Genomic DNA, 18,664 nt, shown 5'->3' with positions numbered 1-18,664 from the left:
TTTCATTTCTGTAATGTTTGTTTTGCTTATATGTAAGTGTGTGCTGAAAATGTTTGGATGTGTACAGCTGCTTTTCAGCTTTTGATATTTTGTAGTGCCTTCCAAAATTCTAATAATAAGAATCTGCTCTAATGACTTGCCCAGTTGAAGGTAAAATAAAATTAAGTTAAATACAGAATAGGATTTTGCTGTGTGATATAACCTCATTCAGTCTTCTCTCCCAGAGGATTCCCCAAGAATGTGAGGAACTCACTGAATTAGGTTTGTTTACTCAATGATTATGAGGAAAAAGAATTGCACATGGGTTTCTTATTCCCTCAAGTGAATGGAATAAATAGCTCAGTGGAATATCCCCCTCAAACACACACTTAAATGAATGCTGTAACACTAATCTGAATGTGCAATGCTCTGACAGTCTGGGACTGCTGTAAACTGCACTATTTGTGCAGGTTTTGTATAAACGACAGAGTTGAGGTGAGCCAGCTCCTTTCACTATTTTGTAACTCTATCTCACTCGCAGCCTGCTCAGCCCTCAATGTTCAGCGCTCACACCCTCGTGTTTGATTCCCCTATTCCCTGTCTCTTTCATTTCCCCTGTCTTCACAACTCCCCCTCCCTCTGTTGTCACTAAGCTGAAGGAGGGAACTGAGAGCAAAGTATGTGGAGTCCCTCCCAGGTTAGTGAGTATCCACCACTCCACAGGCAAGGAAGCAGGCAGACACACTGCAATGGTGTGTCATATCTTATCTCTCATCTCAGTTATAGAAACTTGAATATCAAGACGTTGCCAGCTCTCTGAATCCTGACAGGCTGGTACACTGAAAAAGAAGGGGGGTGGGGGGGGATATGTCCAATGCTATAGAGTGTTAAGAGGGAAGGCTGCAGAGAAGTGTGGGCTGGGTTAAACTGCCACTTAAAAAGAAGCTCGCTTTGGCAATTGTGCACTTAACCAGCCAGGCTGGTAGGCTAAGAAGGGAACAGAGAAGGAGTGGTTGAGACAACAGCTCCAGGGGGAAGGTGTACTCTCACTTCATTGGAGCAAGCGTATTTATAGCTTCCAACTCTTTCCAGTTTTTCTCTTCCACTCTTTGGTGGAGGATAGCCATGGGCACCGGTGTGGACAGGTTTCTGTGGACAGTGCTGCTGCTCCTGCCAGTCCTGGGACTCTCTGAGGCTCTACGTGAAAGCTGGCTGCCAGGAGACTATGCAGACACCACAGATGATGCATTGAGGTTCCTCAGCGACTACAACAGCACTGCTGAGGAGGTGTTATTTTTCAGTGTCTCTGCCAGCTGGAACTACAACACCAACATAACGGACTACAACTCCAATCTTCAGGTAAGACAACTCGTGGAGTCTTGATCTTAGAGGGTGACATGTTAACTAATCCTTTCTCTCACAGCTGTGATAAAATTGATCGAGTAAATTCCATTCTTGCCAGTACTGGCACCTTGTCATCAAAAATGTATGCATGGCCAAGAGTTTCTGTGGAGCTGAACCCTGCTTGACTTGGAGATCGCCCCTATTCATCTCTCTCCAGCAATACATGCTCAGTTCCTCCCAGTGCAGCCAACTCAGCTTGTGTGTTACTGGAAATAAAAAACAGATCTGAGTGCCTGTGGTGCGAACGTCTTCTAGTCTTGAATAAATTTCTAGTCTCACATGCTATTATGTTGCTTCCTTTTTATGATATTTCTGCTTAATACAGTTTCTCCAGATGGACCTGTTACAGGACATAGTTTGGCACACACTAATAGTCTTTATGATCCAATGTGGCAATACTTGCAGGTGATAAAACACTTCACCTTTGCAGGAATTTCAAAACGGGCCGTTAGAGGCAAGATACGAAACATTACACTAACAGCAGCTTGCAATGGTTTTACCGTTTCATCTGGCCATATGCCTGACAGACATTTGCATTAACATTGAAGACAAGGGAGACAGGATACCAGCAATGAAGCATGAGAAACGTACAGCCCAGCAGGAGGTTGCAGGAGACAATGAAACTGTAGAGGTGTGAAAGAGCAGTATGACTTGCCTTTGACCACAACCCTCTACACATTCATGGATGAGTGCAAACAATATAAGCTTACGCAAATAAAAATTTATGAAAGCAAATTATCCAAGTGACACACTCGGGGTAAAGTCTCTGGATTTTTTTTCATTGTGTGCTTGTACAGCTGTCACAACAGGATTTCAGCTCACTATCCAGGCCTTGAACACTGGTCTCTTCACACACTGAACAGGTGTAGATGTGGCCCCCACCACGCCAGGGTCAATGGGGTCAGGCTGCAGAATGTGCTCTGCTCTACAGGATGTGCCTGGGATGTAAGGTGAAAGATGAGCAGGCTTATTAGTTGCCATGTATGAGCATGATTTTTTTTTTTTCTGAGATGGGATCAAAGTGGTTCAGAGCTGTGAGCTCCATCTGATCTGGCAGCCAGGGGGTGCATGGCAACTCAGCCTGACAGAGAAATTTTGTAATGTTGGCATTCCCCTTATTCCGCATTGCAAGTCCGTTGCATTGAAATTATTACAATGGACTTGCAGATTAGATGACAGCATGTATACTCCAGGCATGCATACAAAGTAAAACATGTGCAAGCACATGCACCCACACACACACACACACACACACACTTCCTCTTGAGCCCATCCAGCTTCACAGGTTAGGGTGATTTGGTCTCTGTGCAGATGAGGCTCAGGTTAGACATGTAGAGGATCAAACAGAATGTGGATCAGACCAGCCGTGCTGAATAAAAACAGATGAGAGTGGATATCAATGACCGATGTCCTTTGAACCCCAGATTGCTATACAAGCTGCCTTCAAGCGTCACTATCAGAGCTGAGTCTCAGTCATTTACCTCACTGCATGCTCCTGCCAGCCTTTTCTTGTGACTTGGCTGTGAGGTTTGAGAGTTACCTACACTGTGGTGGTTTACTTTTGAGACACTATGAATTCGTTTCAGAAAGATTTTGTCACCCAATTAGAATTTCTTTAGACACACATATCTTCCAACAGCTCTTTACCTGAACACTAATTTTAATGTATATAGCAATCAAGGCGAATGTTGTATCTCATTTTGGAAAGAAACTTACAGCAGCGCGGGATTCAAGTCCTTTGCACACGTACAGGTTATGTATACAGGTTTAAAGTGTAAATGATTATGAGGATTCGTTTATGGGAGGTTTATGGGAACAGTTTGTGTCATTACAAATTTCATCACTCCAGTCTTTTAGACTTTGATGTAAAGAAAAATCAGCATTTCAGCCTTATCTTTACTGTGTTGTTTTGGTCAAGAATGATTATCTGGGGGGATGGATGGATGGGTGGAGGCATGCTGGAAAAAGCGATTGAGAAAAAGACAGAGATTGAGAGGAAGCGCACAAAGGTCAGAGTTAATACTTCAACTCACTGTCACCAGATTTCCATCCTGTTGCCTGTTATTTTAGCGAAGGCTGGGAGAATGACAGATAAGAAAGGCTTTAATGAAAACATTACTGAAATGAAGCTACTGTCCTGTAAGTTTTATCAGGATGTGTTGAGCTGTGAGCATTAACTCATTGCCCTGTGGTTACATAGTGTTAGTTTCCATTTTCCAAGTATGACACAGCTAGCTCAGTTTTCACTGTGGTTTGCATAGCTTAACTTAAGCATGACGCGGAGTATAGAGTTGCAACACAATAAGACGCACAAAATACCTCAGGTTTTCTATTTGGGTATGGCACTTATGCTTCATTTCTTCTTTGCTGATGGACTCACTTGAATGTGTTGCACAGAATCCCATAAAATATTTACTTAGTTAAGAAAAAGCATTAAGTCATTTACTGCATTGAAGCAGTAAAATCTTGCAGTTTCCATGGAGACGGTTTGTTTGCCAGAAGAAAAAAAAGGCAAAAAGGTCAAATTGGATAGAAGAAGAAAACGTTATTCTTCTGAAGGAATATTGCAAAAGACAGCACACAGAGTAAACAAACAACAGATGTGAGCGAAATTACAATGAAAATTAATTAAAATTTTGTAGAGAGAAGAGTCCAAAACGAATACGACAACTTGTCTGTTCTGGTTAAAAATTAGAACCCAACAACGCTGGTAATAAAAACTCTTAACATCTAATTTTAACTCAGCTTAGTCGAAGTAACCATTACACTGTTATGGCTGTATAGAAGTATTTATTTATTGGTTCACCTTGTCACAGTACACTCTTTTTCTTGCTTTGGTTGCTAAGGTCTTTTGTGCAACAGTTTAACTAACCTTAAAAACATAAGGATGTTTTGTGGAGCAGCTTTCATTTTATGGAAACCTTAACTTGAATTTCAAGGAAAATAGGGGTATATGTATATTTATATGTATGTATGTATGTAACAATACAGTGATAGATCATCATTTTTTGTGCAATTTTCCACAGTGGCCTTGACTCCATCCCTTCTTCAGCATTGGCATTATGTACAGAGAACACCTACAGTGTGTCCATGACCCCCCAGAAAGGCTCCTGAGATTCAGTGAGGCCATATGTTATCCTTGTGGAAGGGTTATTCTTTTTCTGCCCTTGCTCCCAATAGACAGAAAGAGCACTTTATTGATTCCAGAGGGAAGATGTGTCGGCACAGCTGTCAAGGGACATATAAGTCAGATGAAAACATGTTGCAGCAAAAGGAGTTGAATTAGAATAGTGTAGAGCCATGCTAGCGGCTCTATGAGGCCATATTGGTCATTGTTAAGAAAACCAAACTGTAGATAAACCAAAGTGTTAGATAATTGAACTTTGGCCTGGTGATGGTGTGGAAATTAACATCAGGGGATCCAAAAAGTTCACAAAGACCATGAATCCCTGCAACAAATTTCATGAAAAATTTGTTAAGATATTTCATCCCATCAGTCTGCTGGGAGTGTTAGAGGAAATCAGAAAGATGCATTCTCAGAGGACCATAAATGTTATGTTAACCTGTCCAACAACAAACAAACAAACATTATGAACAGGATAAACTAATGTGTGTAAATAAATGTTGTCTTTCTTGGTTGCATGTTTTAAGGCAAATGCTGAAAGGCCTTTGAATTTTAGAAGATGAGTAATTGCACAAATCTAGACATTCAGAGTGTCATTGTCATTGACTCTTCTTTAGGTAACTGCATCCCTTGAAGAGCAAGCTTTCTCATCAGCATGGGGGTTAAAAGCCAAGCAAGTCTTCTCTCCTGCAGTTCTCAACGCTCTCTCCGACCCTAAAGACAAGAAACTGATGGGCAAGATCAAGATACTGGGAGCTGCCAACCTGCCTCTGGACAAAAGAGAGAAGGTGTGCTTCTGTTTTTTTTTTTTTTGACTTGGAAATCATGATTTGTCAGCGTATCAGTGCTGATTGCTTTTAAGCATCAGAGACTGACTTCAGCTGTCTTTTCTTGTCTCCAGTATAATGAAATTCTCAGCGAAATGGACAAGATTTATTCTACAGCCAAGGTGCATCCAGAGCCAAACATAAGCTGGAGCCTGGAACCTGGTGAGTATATGTAGAATAAAATTTCTGTTTGTGTCTTGAAATAAATGAATTATGTGAGACAGATGTTTTGAAAATTAGTTACTAGAAAAAAAAACAGGAGCAGCACTGTTGAGGAATATTAACCGAACAACAATGTGGTGGGGATATCTAGAAAGAAAAACTGTTCTAAGTGGTCAAGATCTTATCCGCTCTTGGAAAAGTAACAGGATGCACCATTTACTTCAGAGAGGTCTCCAGAGGAAGTGTTGTGAATATGCCCATGAGTGTTGAGTTAAAAGCTATAGAAACAACATGTCAGTAGATTTTAACTCTGACGACATGTATTGTGAACAATGGCTCCGTGTTTTGCTGCCAGAAGCAATTATGAGAAATCCTGGCCAACACACACACACAGTATGACAAGAGAGCAAAAACGGTTATTTCTACTTAAAATAAATAGGGCCTACTTGTAAACATAAATAATCAAATTTACTGCCAAAGGTGGAACAGGGTTATTATTACAAAATATGGGCTGCATCCTTTCACAAAGAAAATGGTGTCATAATAATAACAGACTGTTAGTTTTCTACTATCTCAACACTATTCTATGGTCTTCAACTGTCTCCTTTTCCTCACCTTCATTTCCTCTGACTTTCTAAAGACAAATGTTGTTTTACATGATGCTCAGAAGAGGAATTGTCATAACTCAGAGCTAATCTCTGCCCTTTTCCTGCTGAGAGAGCTTGAAGTCATCTAAACATGAATATGTCTTGATTGTTTCAGGAAAAACTTGGGTTATCTTTTGTTTGTGCAGCAGAGTAAGCCTGCCTACCTTTATATTCCATGTTTTCCTTCACAACTAAGGGTGTGGGCGATTTTTCTTCCATTTTTCAGAGCTCACAGACATCATGGCCACATCCAGGAGCTACAAGAGGCTGCTGTACGTCTGGGAGGGGTGGCACAATGCATCAGGTGTTCCTCTTAAGAAGCTCTACCCCGAATTTGTGACACTCAGCAATGCAGCCTCCCAAGCTGATGGTAAGAACCTCTTCTTGACCTTTGGCAGAGAGACACAAGGTTCATAATACTACAAATACATCGTTAATTTAACAAGAACAAAGAACAAAGAATAAGGAGAGTAAAGGAGGAGAAATGACTGAGAAAAGAAAGGAAAGATCAAGAAAATGATTGAAACAAAGAGAAAGAATACCAACATGCTGTCCTGTTCAGGATTTGCGGACACTGGAGCTGAATGGCGCTCTTGGTATGAGACTGAGACCTTTGAGCAAGATCTTGAGCAACTCTACAGGACCATTGAACCCCTCTACCAGAACCTGCATGCCTTTGTGCGCCGCCAGCTCTACAACCAGTATGGTTCCAAATACATCAACCTTAAAGGACCCATCCCTGCTCACCTGCTTGGTATGAACCAGTTTTTTGTTGCTAACGTACATTATCTGTTGGCTGGAGCTTTGCAAGGGAGAATAACCTGTTTTTTGTTAAAGCAGGCAAGGTTTTATTTCACTCTTTTCCTTTAAATTTCCTTTAAAGTCGAATAGCTACATTGAAATAGGCCTGGTGTGTGCACTGTGAATGCATTCTGACTTATGCAGAAGGCAACAATTTAGTGCCATTATAAAGGCACATGAAGTTTTTATTCGCTCAAGTAATATACTTGAGTCTTAGAGATTCTACTATGCTGAAAGGGCATAGGATTACTCTTCAACATTCATTAACCCTGTCCTGACTCATTTTCCTTTTGCTATGGGGGAAAAATGTGGGGATTATAAGCTAAAGTAAAGACAACAAATGTAACAATATTCTGTTTCATTATGAAGAAATCGAATAAAAATCACAGATTTTTGTGTATGTGTGATGCACTTCACCAACCGTAAATTTGTTCTACTGCTGCAGGTCACAGATTATGGTGTAGCAAATCACTTATTGGTCTCCCCTTGTTATGACTACCCTCCTGCAAATACTGAATTTGGTGAAATGCATCCACAATTTGGCTGTCCCGCATGTTCAGTCAATCTTGAGCCTCTGACTCAAGAGTGAAAAAGCATGTGTTTGTATATATCACCATATATGTCAGAAAGGCACATAAACTACCTAACAAAGATTGTGAATAAAAGATTCATTTAAGAATTTGTCAGCTGCAAAGCTTAACAAATCCCAGCATTTTATCAAATTGGAACCACATTGAAAAGGACTCCCTAAAGTCAAGATTCATTATTCAATAAAAGCTTGGAAAAACATCAAAGTTGTGACCACATATGCAGGAGACGATGCAAACTTATTAAGATGCAGACACCCTATGGCAAGTCATTTTGTGTACTTGTCTCATTGCTATGAATGAGGCATTTCCTACAGTGCCTCTGTATGGAATGTAGCATACCAAGTTAGAACCGTTGCTTAAGTGTGTTTGCTTCCTCATCCGTAGGAAATATGTGGGCCCAGACATGGAACAATATTTATAATATGATGATCCCATTTCCTGACAAACCCAACATGGATGTGACTGATGAAATGATCAAGCAAGTAAGTGTGGGACAAAGATTGTGTGTCACCTATAGAAAAAATGCCACCACAAATCAGCACAAATTATATTATATATACTTTTGACAGATGTCACTGAAGTGAATTGTGTCTTGTGTGATTGTTTCCTCTGCACAGGGCTATAATGCCACGCTCATGTTTCGTGTGGCCGAGGAGTTTTTCACCTCTCTGGGTTTGGACGAGATGCCGGATGAGTTCTGGGAAGGATCCATGCTGGTGAAGCCAGAGGGTCGAGAGGTGGTGTGCCATGCATCTGCTTGGGATTTTTACAACCGTAAAGACTTCAGGTAAAATTAGAGCTTCACTTCCATTGATCTGTATAGGACTCACTTTTTACTCTTGTGAAGGTTTAAAAACTTTACTGTATGAGGATGTCAACACCCTTGAATTAAATCTGAGAGTCAGAACTTTATTGCATAGTTTCAACGGAATCAGATTAAGCACAAGACAGTCCTAACACTTAAAGACTTAATCCACTTATTGGTATTCTTGTTGATAAAGCTTGATAATACAAAGCCATTAGTCAGTTGTATTGATGTTTCATCATCTATAGGATCAAACAGTGCACTACTGTGACGATGGAGCAGCTCTTCACTGTACACCATGAGATGGGACACGTCCAGTATTACCTGCAATACAAGGACCTGCCTGTGGGCTTCCGTCGTGGAGCCAACCCTGGTTTTCATGAGGCTATTGGTGATGTTTTGTCTCTCTCCGTTTCCACACCTAAACATCTGCAAACCATTCGTCTGCTGGAAACCGTGACCTCTGACAATGGTAAAGACACTAAGATGGACAAAAATAAAATCCAAGCCACTGAAATACTAAACACATGTGGATTAATTCCCAATATTACACAGTTAGATAAAGACAGATATCTTATTCAGCATCAAATGCTTAATAAATATGGCATTGTGTTTTTCCAGAAACTGACATCAACTACCTGTTAAAGATGGCTCTGGAAAAGATAGCCTTCCTTCCCTTTGGCTACCTCATTGACCAGTGGAGATGGGGGGTGTTCAGTGGAAAAATCCCTGAAAATCGGTACAACTCAGAATGGTGGTACCTCAGGTACGTTTTTATTACCTGGTTCAATATATTTTGAAAAGTTTGATGTTTTTTGGGGAATATCATTATTCACTTTCTTAGTAAATACAAGTTTATTCATTGTATTTCTAAGTAAATACAATGAATATGAAGCTGCTGCTTGTAGCTGGTTAACTTAATTTAGATGTAAGGATCGGAAATGGGGAAACAGCCAGCAATGGCTCTGTCCAAAAATCCAGAAAATCTCACTATTTAACACATTGTATCTTGTTTAATCTGCACAAAACTAAAGTGTAAAAGCAACAAGTTGTAGGTTTACAGGGGGTTAAGTGCCAGACTATTTCTTCCCTGACAAATTCCTTGTGTGTGCCAGCAAACTTGGCCAACAAAACTGGCCAACTGTTTCTGATTTTGATTGTGATATCTGACTCCAAAGTTGCTAAATTCTCTGTCATGTTCACCAGTGCCTGTCAGTTTGGTACTATGCAGTTAGTGTGGAGTGGGCTTTTCAAGCTTTTTGACTGGGAATGGGACCCTGCTGTGGTCAAAAACAACCATATGAGAGTGGAGAGTGTGAACTGAAACTTAAGCAATTTACTAAAGCTATTTGGATGATAATTATCTGTACGTTCATTACTGCAAGAGGCCCCTTTAATGTTGTCAGACTGTTTTCACATTACATTGCCATTGTTATCATGTAATAAAAAAACTGTTATGTTATAGCCACTGTAATGTGAGAAGTGAGGTGTTACAGGAAGAACAACACACATTTCCAGCTGACTCTTGGATATGGATGGACAACCTAAAACAACTGGAATAACTTCCCAGAAGACATGTCTTAGTTATCTCACTTATGCCAGTGTGCTCTAACTCTTTCTCTCTATTTCTTTTTAAAGGACAAAATATCAAGGTATCTGCCCACCCTCCAGACGTACAGAAGACCACTTTGATCCAGGGGCAAAATACCACATCCCTGGAAACACACCATACATCAGGTAGCATCTTGTTCCAGCCCCATATTTATGTAGAAACAGAGGAGATAAAGCCAATCACCTTGGGTATTCAATATTCACATTATGTGTATTTAGTTTTTCCCTAGCTGTCTGATAAATACATTACCTTTACTGTTACAAAGTGAAGAGAACGAAACACTAAAGACAGGACAACTTTTGAGTTTTAATTTCCACAAATTGAGGTCAGCACTGTTTCAGCACACAATTGCAATAATTGTGTGTTTGTGTATGTGTGTACATACATGAGGGGCATTGTAAAATGGTGAATTAACTAACTGATGGTGAGCTGGAGATTAAGGTAGTGTGTGCTGTAATCTCGATGCAGTTATTGGCACTTGAGTGGGGTTTAAAACAATAAAAAAAACCCTACAATACCAGGAAGCTTGTTGCAGGAGGGTCCAAAAGAAAATTATCTGAAACCAGATGGTTCCTCTAACAATGTGGGAAATGTCACTTAGTTAAAAAAAACATTTTGACTGTTGGTTTCTTTAACACATGCATGTAGCATTCTCACCATCTTATAGTTTTCTTACCTCAATTCTCATTATGATTTCTGTCAGTGTTTAAAAAAGTATTTTTTCCCTCTGCAGGTATTTTGTCAGCTTCATCCTGCAGTTCCAGCTTCATGAAAAACTGTGCCAGGCAGCTAATCACACCGGTCCCTTGCACAAATGTGACATCTACCGTTCCGCAGAAGCAGGGGCCATTTTGAAGTTAGTAAACTGATTGGGCCTCTGTTGAACACGAATAATGCTTTGTGGAAACAGTGATGGTGTGATACCTTCTCATTCTACCTCCTCCAGAAAAATTCTTCAAGCTGGCTCTTCCAAACCTTGGCCAGAGGTACTCCAGGAGGCTATAGGCACCAACAAGTTGGATGCCAACTCACTGATGAAATACTTTGAGCCCATTACTGAATGGCTGAAAAACCAAAATGAAAAACTGAATGAGACTTTGGGATGGCCTGACTTCAACTGGGTTCCACCCATCCCTGAGGGTTATCCTGGGGACATTGGTAAGAGAGGAACAAAAAGCATAGTTTAACACTATGTGGAAGAAACAATACAACACAAGAGCTTTAGCTGCATTCTAATAAATTGTGAACTTTAAAGCAAATAATTTGTGACTGGGCAGGATGGATTAGATGTGGTGCAGTGGTGCAAACTGTTTCTTTTGCTTTGGTAAAGTATTTCACAGTCTGAATTTCTCTGCATGCACACAAAGTGAAAAGTACAGCTTTCTTTTCCATTTAAAGCAATCTCCCACAAAACAGAGGAGCCTGTGGTTTTTGTACATTCTAATCACGATTCACACATCATAATTTTGTTAAATGTGACAGAATTTGTCAAACTTAATTACACAGATCTTTATTTACAGTACGCTTTCTGCATTTCAGCTGACTTGTCCTTCTCCTTGTTTACCCAGACAAGAATACAGATGAGCTTGATGCACAGAAATTTCTGGATGAGTACAACAGCACAGCAGAGGTGGTGTGGAATGCCTACACTGAGGCCTCCTGGAAGTACAACACTGACATCAACGAAGATAATAAGCAGGCGATGGTGAGACCCTCTGAGTGACCTACGCCTCTGAGGTCACCTCACCATTGTTCAAGTGTCATTTCGCATCAATAAAACATAAAGGATTGTTGCATCTTGTGTTGATTTTGTGCATTAAGTTACGGAATCAATAAAATGATTGGTTAATCAAAATGTGTCAGTGAATCAACTATGAATTGCATCAGTAAATCACTAATCAACTCATGTATGCATGTTTCTGTCTGTCCGCCTAAAGTATCTGTGTATTTTTTTCACCTGTCCATCCATTTATCCACCCATTCATCCATCAAATCAGCCTGATGACACTGACAAGTAATGCAAAAATCGAAAAATTAAAGAGTATTCATTATTCTTCTTTAGCTTGAGAAGAACCTGGCGATGTCAGCCCACACCCTGAAGTATGGACAGAGGGCCCGTGAGTACGACACCACTGACTTCCAGGATGACTCGGTCAAACGCATCATCAAAAAACTCAGTGACATTGAGAGGGCTGCTCTGCCCCCAGCAGAACTGGAAGAGGTGTGGAGGAAATACGTTCAGTTTCTCAAATATTTCTTTTAAAGGTCTAAAAGTTGCCTCAGAAAACCAGATGCAGCAAATGGTACACAGAGTTATAAATGCGCATGATGCAGAAAACACACAACTACAATGAAAGAACAGCCAGAAAGTTGCTTATTGGAGGCAAATTTGCATGAGGCACTTGCTCACGCTGATAGACATCCATCAGCTTTAGCTAGCTAACATTATCTGGCTAACGAGAGAATAGCTAGTAGCACTAAAGACACTAACCCAGAATGAGGAAAGTTAAATCTTAGAGGTGACAAATGAGCTGTGTGACACTGGACATATGCCAGATGTCTTAAGTAATGAACTAATAATATTCCTATAGTGTATACAAGCAAAACTTCCATACTGCCTTCATCAAATGATAATGTTGCTGTGCTTTGATAGTTAAAAAAATGTTCCCTTGGTGCTTTCCAACTGGAACTCAGTCAGTCCAATATGAATGTGGTGGTAAGGTCGCGTTTTTAGCAGTCACTAGTACAGTGTAGGCAGAAGATGGAATACTTTGGGTTTGTTTTTAAACCTGTCGGGCTGGTGCACTCTAAAACAAACCATGACTGTAGCTCAGAATGTAAATTAAACATAGTTCAAACTCTTTTTGAAGAATGTAAATTAAACATAGTTCAGTGATTCTCAAGTTTAGTTTTGAGAGTCACCTTTTTCTCTTACATGCTTATATCCTCTTCCCTTCACCCGATGACACTTTGTAAAGCTGCAACATTCATTTACCAAATACCAAAACCAGATAATTGCTGGTGGTTTCAGATGTATCTAATGCTTGGTGGATGCCTTTTCCTTTTCAGTACAACAATCTCCTGTCCAACATGGAGACCAAGTACAGTGTAGCTGATGTCTGCAGAAAAAATGGGACATGCCATCCACTGGATCCAGGTAGGACTATGGAATATATGCTAATACTAATATGAAGAGTAGTTTTACTCCAAATTAATTAATTAAATTAATTAATGCTAATAATGAATAATGAAGTAAATTTAGCCTAGGAGCAAACAGTGAAATAATAACTGTGATAGGTGTAATAATGAATATTTCACAAGACAAAACAAAACAAAATGAATCTTCTGAAAAAAGGCATCATGAATATTCTGCACTGCACAGCATACAGGAGGTTAAGTTAGTGTAACAAAAGAATGTGCTCTGTTTTCAGATCTCCAGAAGATCATGGCAGAGTCCAGGGATTATGATGAATTGTTATTTGCCTGGAAAGGTTGGAGAGATTCTGCTGGCAAAGTACTACGTCAGGATTACAAGAGATATGTTGAACTGGCCAACAAAGCTGCAAGACTAAATGGTATGACCTTTAACAGTAGTTTTACACCTTCAGATTCTCCCTGATCTCCTTTGCTTGATAATTACAACAATGAGGGCCCAGGAGAGTGTAAGACAGCAGTTTGAGAATTTTACTTTCTAGAGCTAACAATGAGAAGTGGCTGATTGATATTGTCTGGAATACACAGAGTCAGCTTTTCTAGGAAATAACTTTACGCTGATGATTGTTTTATCTCCGGTATTGCCTGTAGATCACTCTGACAATGGGGCTTTCTGGCGCTCCCTATATGAAACCCCTACCTTTGAGGATGACCTGGAGACTCTGTGGAAAGAGCTGGAGCCACTCTATTTGAATGTTCACGCCTATGTTCGCAGGGCTCTGTACAAAAAGTATGGCCCTGACCGCATCAACCTGAAGGGACCCATTCCTGCTCATTTGCTGGGTAAGTAGCAGGAAGAAACTTTCAGCAGTTGAGGCTAAGGTCACAGGCCAAAACCACACTTTAGTCATCATTTCACTATGGAATTTAAAGGATTCTAACACTCTAGCCTGAACTCTCCATTTATGTGGAAGCATACCCCATTGATATTCTGTTGTGGGCTGTAGATGCATTTGGATTTAGGAGGGATTTAATTTGTTTTCAGACGCATAAAGCATGAGATAGGGTGTGACAGTTCCACTCGGTTAGGGATTGGACTGACTCACAGTCACAAATCCCACTTGGTTTAATACTGGCAGAGCAGGAGACAACTTGCCACCATAACTTTGCAGATGTAGAAATACAATATGTGAATGCTGTCTTATGTCCTTTCAGGCAACATGTGGGCACAGACTTGGTCTGGCATAATGGATTTAGTCATGCCCTACCCAGATGCCACGCAGGTTGACGCTACTCCAGCTATGGTGGCACAGGTGAATGAACACATCAACCAGCTTGCCTAATGATTGGTGTTGCACACATGAATAAGGATATACACAAAGAACACACACTCATGCATTTGTTCACCACTTGCTCTGCAGCTTTGGATGTCAAGAAAGAGTTTGTTTCACTGAAAAATCTCAGATTCTGTCTGAACTGGAGGGTCGAGCAGAATGAGGATAAACACAGATGATTTAAACTGCACCGTATAAAAGCAGCAAAAAGCAACAGTCATTCATAACTGACATGTAGCGTGCTTACATGAATATACGTGACTAAACTGTATACATACTTTCAAGGGAAACAAGTATATTACCCTCTGTCCATTTCTAACCGTAATTTATTTACACTTGGTGCACTCATCTATTTTTAAACAAAGCTGTTGCTTTTTCCAAACATTGAATTTCTCATTGCCTACAAATCTCTTAATATATACAAACACACATACACATACATTCACATTTTAATGTTACTTTTCTCATTCAGGGCTGGAATGCCATCAGAATGTTCCAGGAATCAGACAAGTTTTTCACTTCTCTGGGTCTGCTGCCAATGCCACAAGAGTTCTGGGACAAGTCCATGCTGGAGAAGCCATCTGACGGACGGCGGGTGGTGTGTCACGCCTCTGCGTGGGATTTCTATAATCGAAAGGACTTCAGGTAAAATACATTTTTAAGAACCTAACTTTTTAGTAATAAGTGTTATGACAGCACAGTCAACTTGCCCAAATTTAATACAGAAATTTCTCTCAAACTTTGCAACCATTAGATATTAGTGTAACAAAAGAAATAAGATAAAAAACAAATAGATAGTCAGTAACTAACATAAATGTAGCACCATCAGCACTAAATGTTGAAATTCAGACAATGAGACGAGTTTTAAAGCTCTTTGTGATTCACCAGCATGTGAGTACAGGATAACTTCATAGTCAAGCATAGACATGATGGTAAATTGTACAATGGTTTATTTTGGTATAAGAAACCAGTTTAAATCTTGAGCTTCTGTTCCAGAAATTCAGCCTGAGTTTAACATAAAAGTTTAACTGCTATCTGAGCAAATATGACATTTACTGCCACTAGATATCACACCACAGCACCAGCATCTCAGACAAAATAAATGCACTCAGTAAAGTTAGAAAAACAGGTGGCCATTAACTTTAACGAAGAAAGAAAAGCTCAGATTACAACACACACAGAGGGAGCGTGAATTAATTCTTCACCATTATTCCACAATATCATTACACAGGGACTACTTCTTTGCTGCTATATTAACGTTCAAAGTACCATGTATTTGTATTAAATAGAGGTCAGAAAAATGTAATGATTATGGTTTTTTTGCTGTTTGTGTCTGCAGGATCAAACAGTGTACTGTTGTGACTATGGATGACTTGATCACGGTGCACCATGAAATGGGCCACGTCCAGTACTTCCTGCAGTACAAAGACCAGCCCGTGTCCTTCCGTGATGGAGCCAATCCTGGCTTCCACGAGGCTATCGGTGATGTATTAGCCTTGTCTGTGTCCACACCCAAACATCTGCAGAGCATCGGGCTCCTGGACAAAGTTGAAAGCAACCATGGTGAGTGACCATGCCCACGTCTGTTATACAGTTCTGTAAAAATATGTGATGTTATTGCAAAACGTCATGATTTTGGTTTTTCTGTGCTCTCCTGCAGAGAGTGATATCAACTTCCTAATGAGCATGGCGCTTGACAAAATCGCCTTCCTACCATTTGGCTACCTGATGGATCAGTGGAGATGGAAGGTATTTGATGGACGCATCCCTACAGCGGAATACAACAAAGAATGGTGGAACCTCAGGTAAAGTTCACCGACATTTTTACAATTACAAAGTGCAATGATTATCATCTAAAAAAGGATTATTAAATGAATATACGGTAAGCTATCAGTAAACTTGATTGTGTAATAAATTACTGCATTTGTTAAAAATTAACTTTTGAAAAACTAGATTATACTTTATTGCATTACAGAATGAAGTACCAGGGACTGTGCCCTCCTGTAGCCCGTACTGAGGATGACTTCGACCCAGGTGCAAAGTTCCACATCCCTGCTAATGTGCCCTACGTGAGGTAAAAATATTCATGATTCAGCAGAACAATTAGGGTAACTGATAACCGAGCACAGACAGATTGATAAGTGCTTCAACACACTGTGGATAGATAAGATAGATGCATCAAAGAACATAATATATTCTTGCTTCACATGGCTCAATAAAATTAGTCATCATTACGAGCAACTGGTGTGACAATGGCGAGTTGTTTTGTGCTTTGCTGTGTTTTTCTGTCAACAGTCATGACAGCACATGTTTGATGATCTTCACTCAGGTACTTTGTGAGCTTCATCATCCAGTTTCAGTTCCACAAGGCTCTGTGTGATGCTGCCAAGCATGTTGGGCCTCTACATACCTGCGATATCTACCAATCTAAAGAGGCTGGGAAGCTTCTGGGGTCAGTACACACACCATCAGTACATGCAGAGCTCCCTGCTCATAATGAATTTTGGCAGACAACTGATAGTGCTTCCACAAATATCCTTTATGCATCATTCATTTCTGTATCTAATGGTACAGTTGTAAAAACTTCAGAGTAACTAGAAGTTAAGTGAAATCTCAGCTCTGTCAGCCTTTAGAATTGGATTTAATATGCGCACATATATTAGGAAAACAAAATATTTGATCACATTTTGTGTTTATTTTGTTCCATAGAGAACAGTCATGATAGCAGCACTGTTGTGCTATGGCTGATAACACAGATTTTAGTGTCAGGGAAGGCAGCTGGTGAAAACATGCTCCGTGCCATGTGCATGATTATCTCTAGAACACACTCTTACTACTGATCCTCATGTCCTCTGACCTTTCCTCTCCGATCTGTGTTAATGTCTGCAGTGATGTGATGAAGCTGGGCTTCAGTAAGCCCTGGCCCGAGGCCATGACCATGATCACCGGCCAGCCCAAAATGAGTGCTCAGCCGCTCATGGAGTATTTCCAACCTCTTATTCAGTGGCTGGAGAAAGAGAACGATAACAACAAAGATGTTCGTGGGTGGCCAGAGTATGACTGGAAACCTGTACAACAGGAAACTGTGGGTAAGGTCAAACACATTCATTCATCAACATGTGTTGATTCATCCAGAGAAACATATATATAAAAGTGCATGTGAGCAAGGTGCAATGCTGTAAATTTGTGTTAAGTAAGTTTTAAAATCTCCAAGTCAAATGTTTTTTTCCCCAAGAAGAAAAAGGCACAATGTCTTTACACAGCAGCATTCATTTTGTTTTTATCCTGCTGCGGCTTACAGTGAAATCAATCTCCTGCTCCTCCTGTTTGAGTGATGAGATCTTGCTGAAAGGATGTGTACAGATTAGATTGATGAAATTCTAAGCAGAAAAAAAAAGAAGACAGCTGTTGTTGCACGGATCAAGAGAGAGATACAGCATTTATATGCAAATATGAACAATAGAGTGTGGAAAGAATATAAAGGAGGTGAAAGAAAGTGATTTTGTTTCTTCAGACTACACTGCTGTGTCAGAAGGGTGTAAGTTTCCCTGTCTTCATTGAGTGTCGGTAACAACAGGGTCATTAATACAAAGCAGCCACATATCCTGAAAACCAGCCCAGCCCAGCACTGTACTTACTTGTTATTTTGTGTGTGTGTGTCCACCAGTTGAAATTCCAAATGATAAAGTGGACTTCCTGGGTATGAGTCTGGACAGCTCAGCTGCCAAAGCTGGCCAGTGGGTCCTGTTGGTCCTTGGTATTGTCTTCTTGGTGGCCACCATCATAATGGTCTTCAAGTACAGGAGGTCAAAAAAGCATGAAAAATCCTCATCCATGATGGAGCTGAAGTGAAAGTCTACAGTGATGGCTACAGTAAGACCTGATTTACTGTAGAATAGCAGAGTGCCAACCTCAATGTGAACAGTGCATCTGATAAAATTCTCTGCTTTTTGGTCTCCTTATTTAGTCTTAAATATTTATTGTATACACTTCCGATTAATTTTTGCCTATGCAAAAGAACAATTTTGTAATTTATTTACAATATTTGATGGTTTGGAAGGAAATGTTTAAAAAAATGTTTGTAAAGTTATGACTTTTGATTACCTTTATTTGATTTTGTTTCTTTTTTGTTTGGTGCTCTGTATTTCTACAATAAAAACATTAAGTATGTGTATGTATTCTGCCTATCTATTCAAGACTGAGATTGTATATGTGAGGTATATTTT

At 40.0% G+C, this 18,664-nt stretch overlaps 1 protein-coding gene across 1 annotated transcript; it reads left to right on the top strand.

The window, feature by feature from the left end:
* The first annotated feature begins 728 nt into the window (after positions 1-728).
* Positions 729-18,582, top strand: ace (angiotensin I converting enzyme (peptidyl-dipeptidase A) 1). Its single transcript, XM_046377505.1, has 25 exons — positions 729-1,338; positions 5,125-5,295; positions 5,409-5,496; positions 6,370-6,513; positions 6,706-6,897; positions 7,919-8,016; positions 8,152-8,321; positions 8,588-8,811; positions 8,961-9,105; positions 9,978-10,076; positions 10,685-10,807; positions 10,898-11,109; positions 11,520-11,656; positions 12,014-12,172; positions 13,021-13,108; positions 13,383-13,526; positions 13,756-13,947; positions 14,320-14,417; positions 14,911-15,083; positions 15,778-16,001; positions 16,099-16,243; positions 16,414-16,512; positions 16,768-16,890; positions 17,328-17,527; positions 18,106-18,582. The coding sequence occupies exons 1-25, from the start codon at positions 1,105-1,107 to the stop codon at positions 18,288-18,290; spliced, it is 3,867 nt and encodes a 1,288-aa protein (XP_046233461.1). The 5' UTR covers positions 729-1,104; the 3' UTR covers positions 18,291-18,582.
* Positions 18,583-18,664: the final 82 nt, after the last annotated feature.

The sequence above is a fragment of the Scatophagus argus genome, chromosome 21 (assembly GCF_020382885.2).
Source record: "Scatophagus argus isolate fScaArg1 chromosome 21, fScaArg1.pri, whole genome shotgun sequence".
Classification (NCBI taxonomy): Eukaryota; Metazoa; Chordata; class Actinopteri; family Scatophagidae; genus Scatophagus; species Scatophagus argus.
This window is presented reverse-complemented; position numbering and strand designations above follow the sequence as displayed.

Coding starts and splice junctions, on each gene's coding strand:
- ace (XM_046377505.1), top strand. CDS start 1,105: ATGGGCACCGGTGTGGACAGGTTTCTGTGGACAGTGCTGCTGCTCCTG. Junction 10,808..10,897: donor GAAGCAGGGGCCATTTTGAA/GTTAGTAAACTG, acceptor TACCTCCTCCAG/AAAAATTCTTCAAGCTGGCT. Junction 13,527..13,755: donor CAAAGCTGCAAGACTAAATG/GTATGACCTTTA, acceptor TATTGCCTGTAG/ATCACTCTGACAATGGGGCT.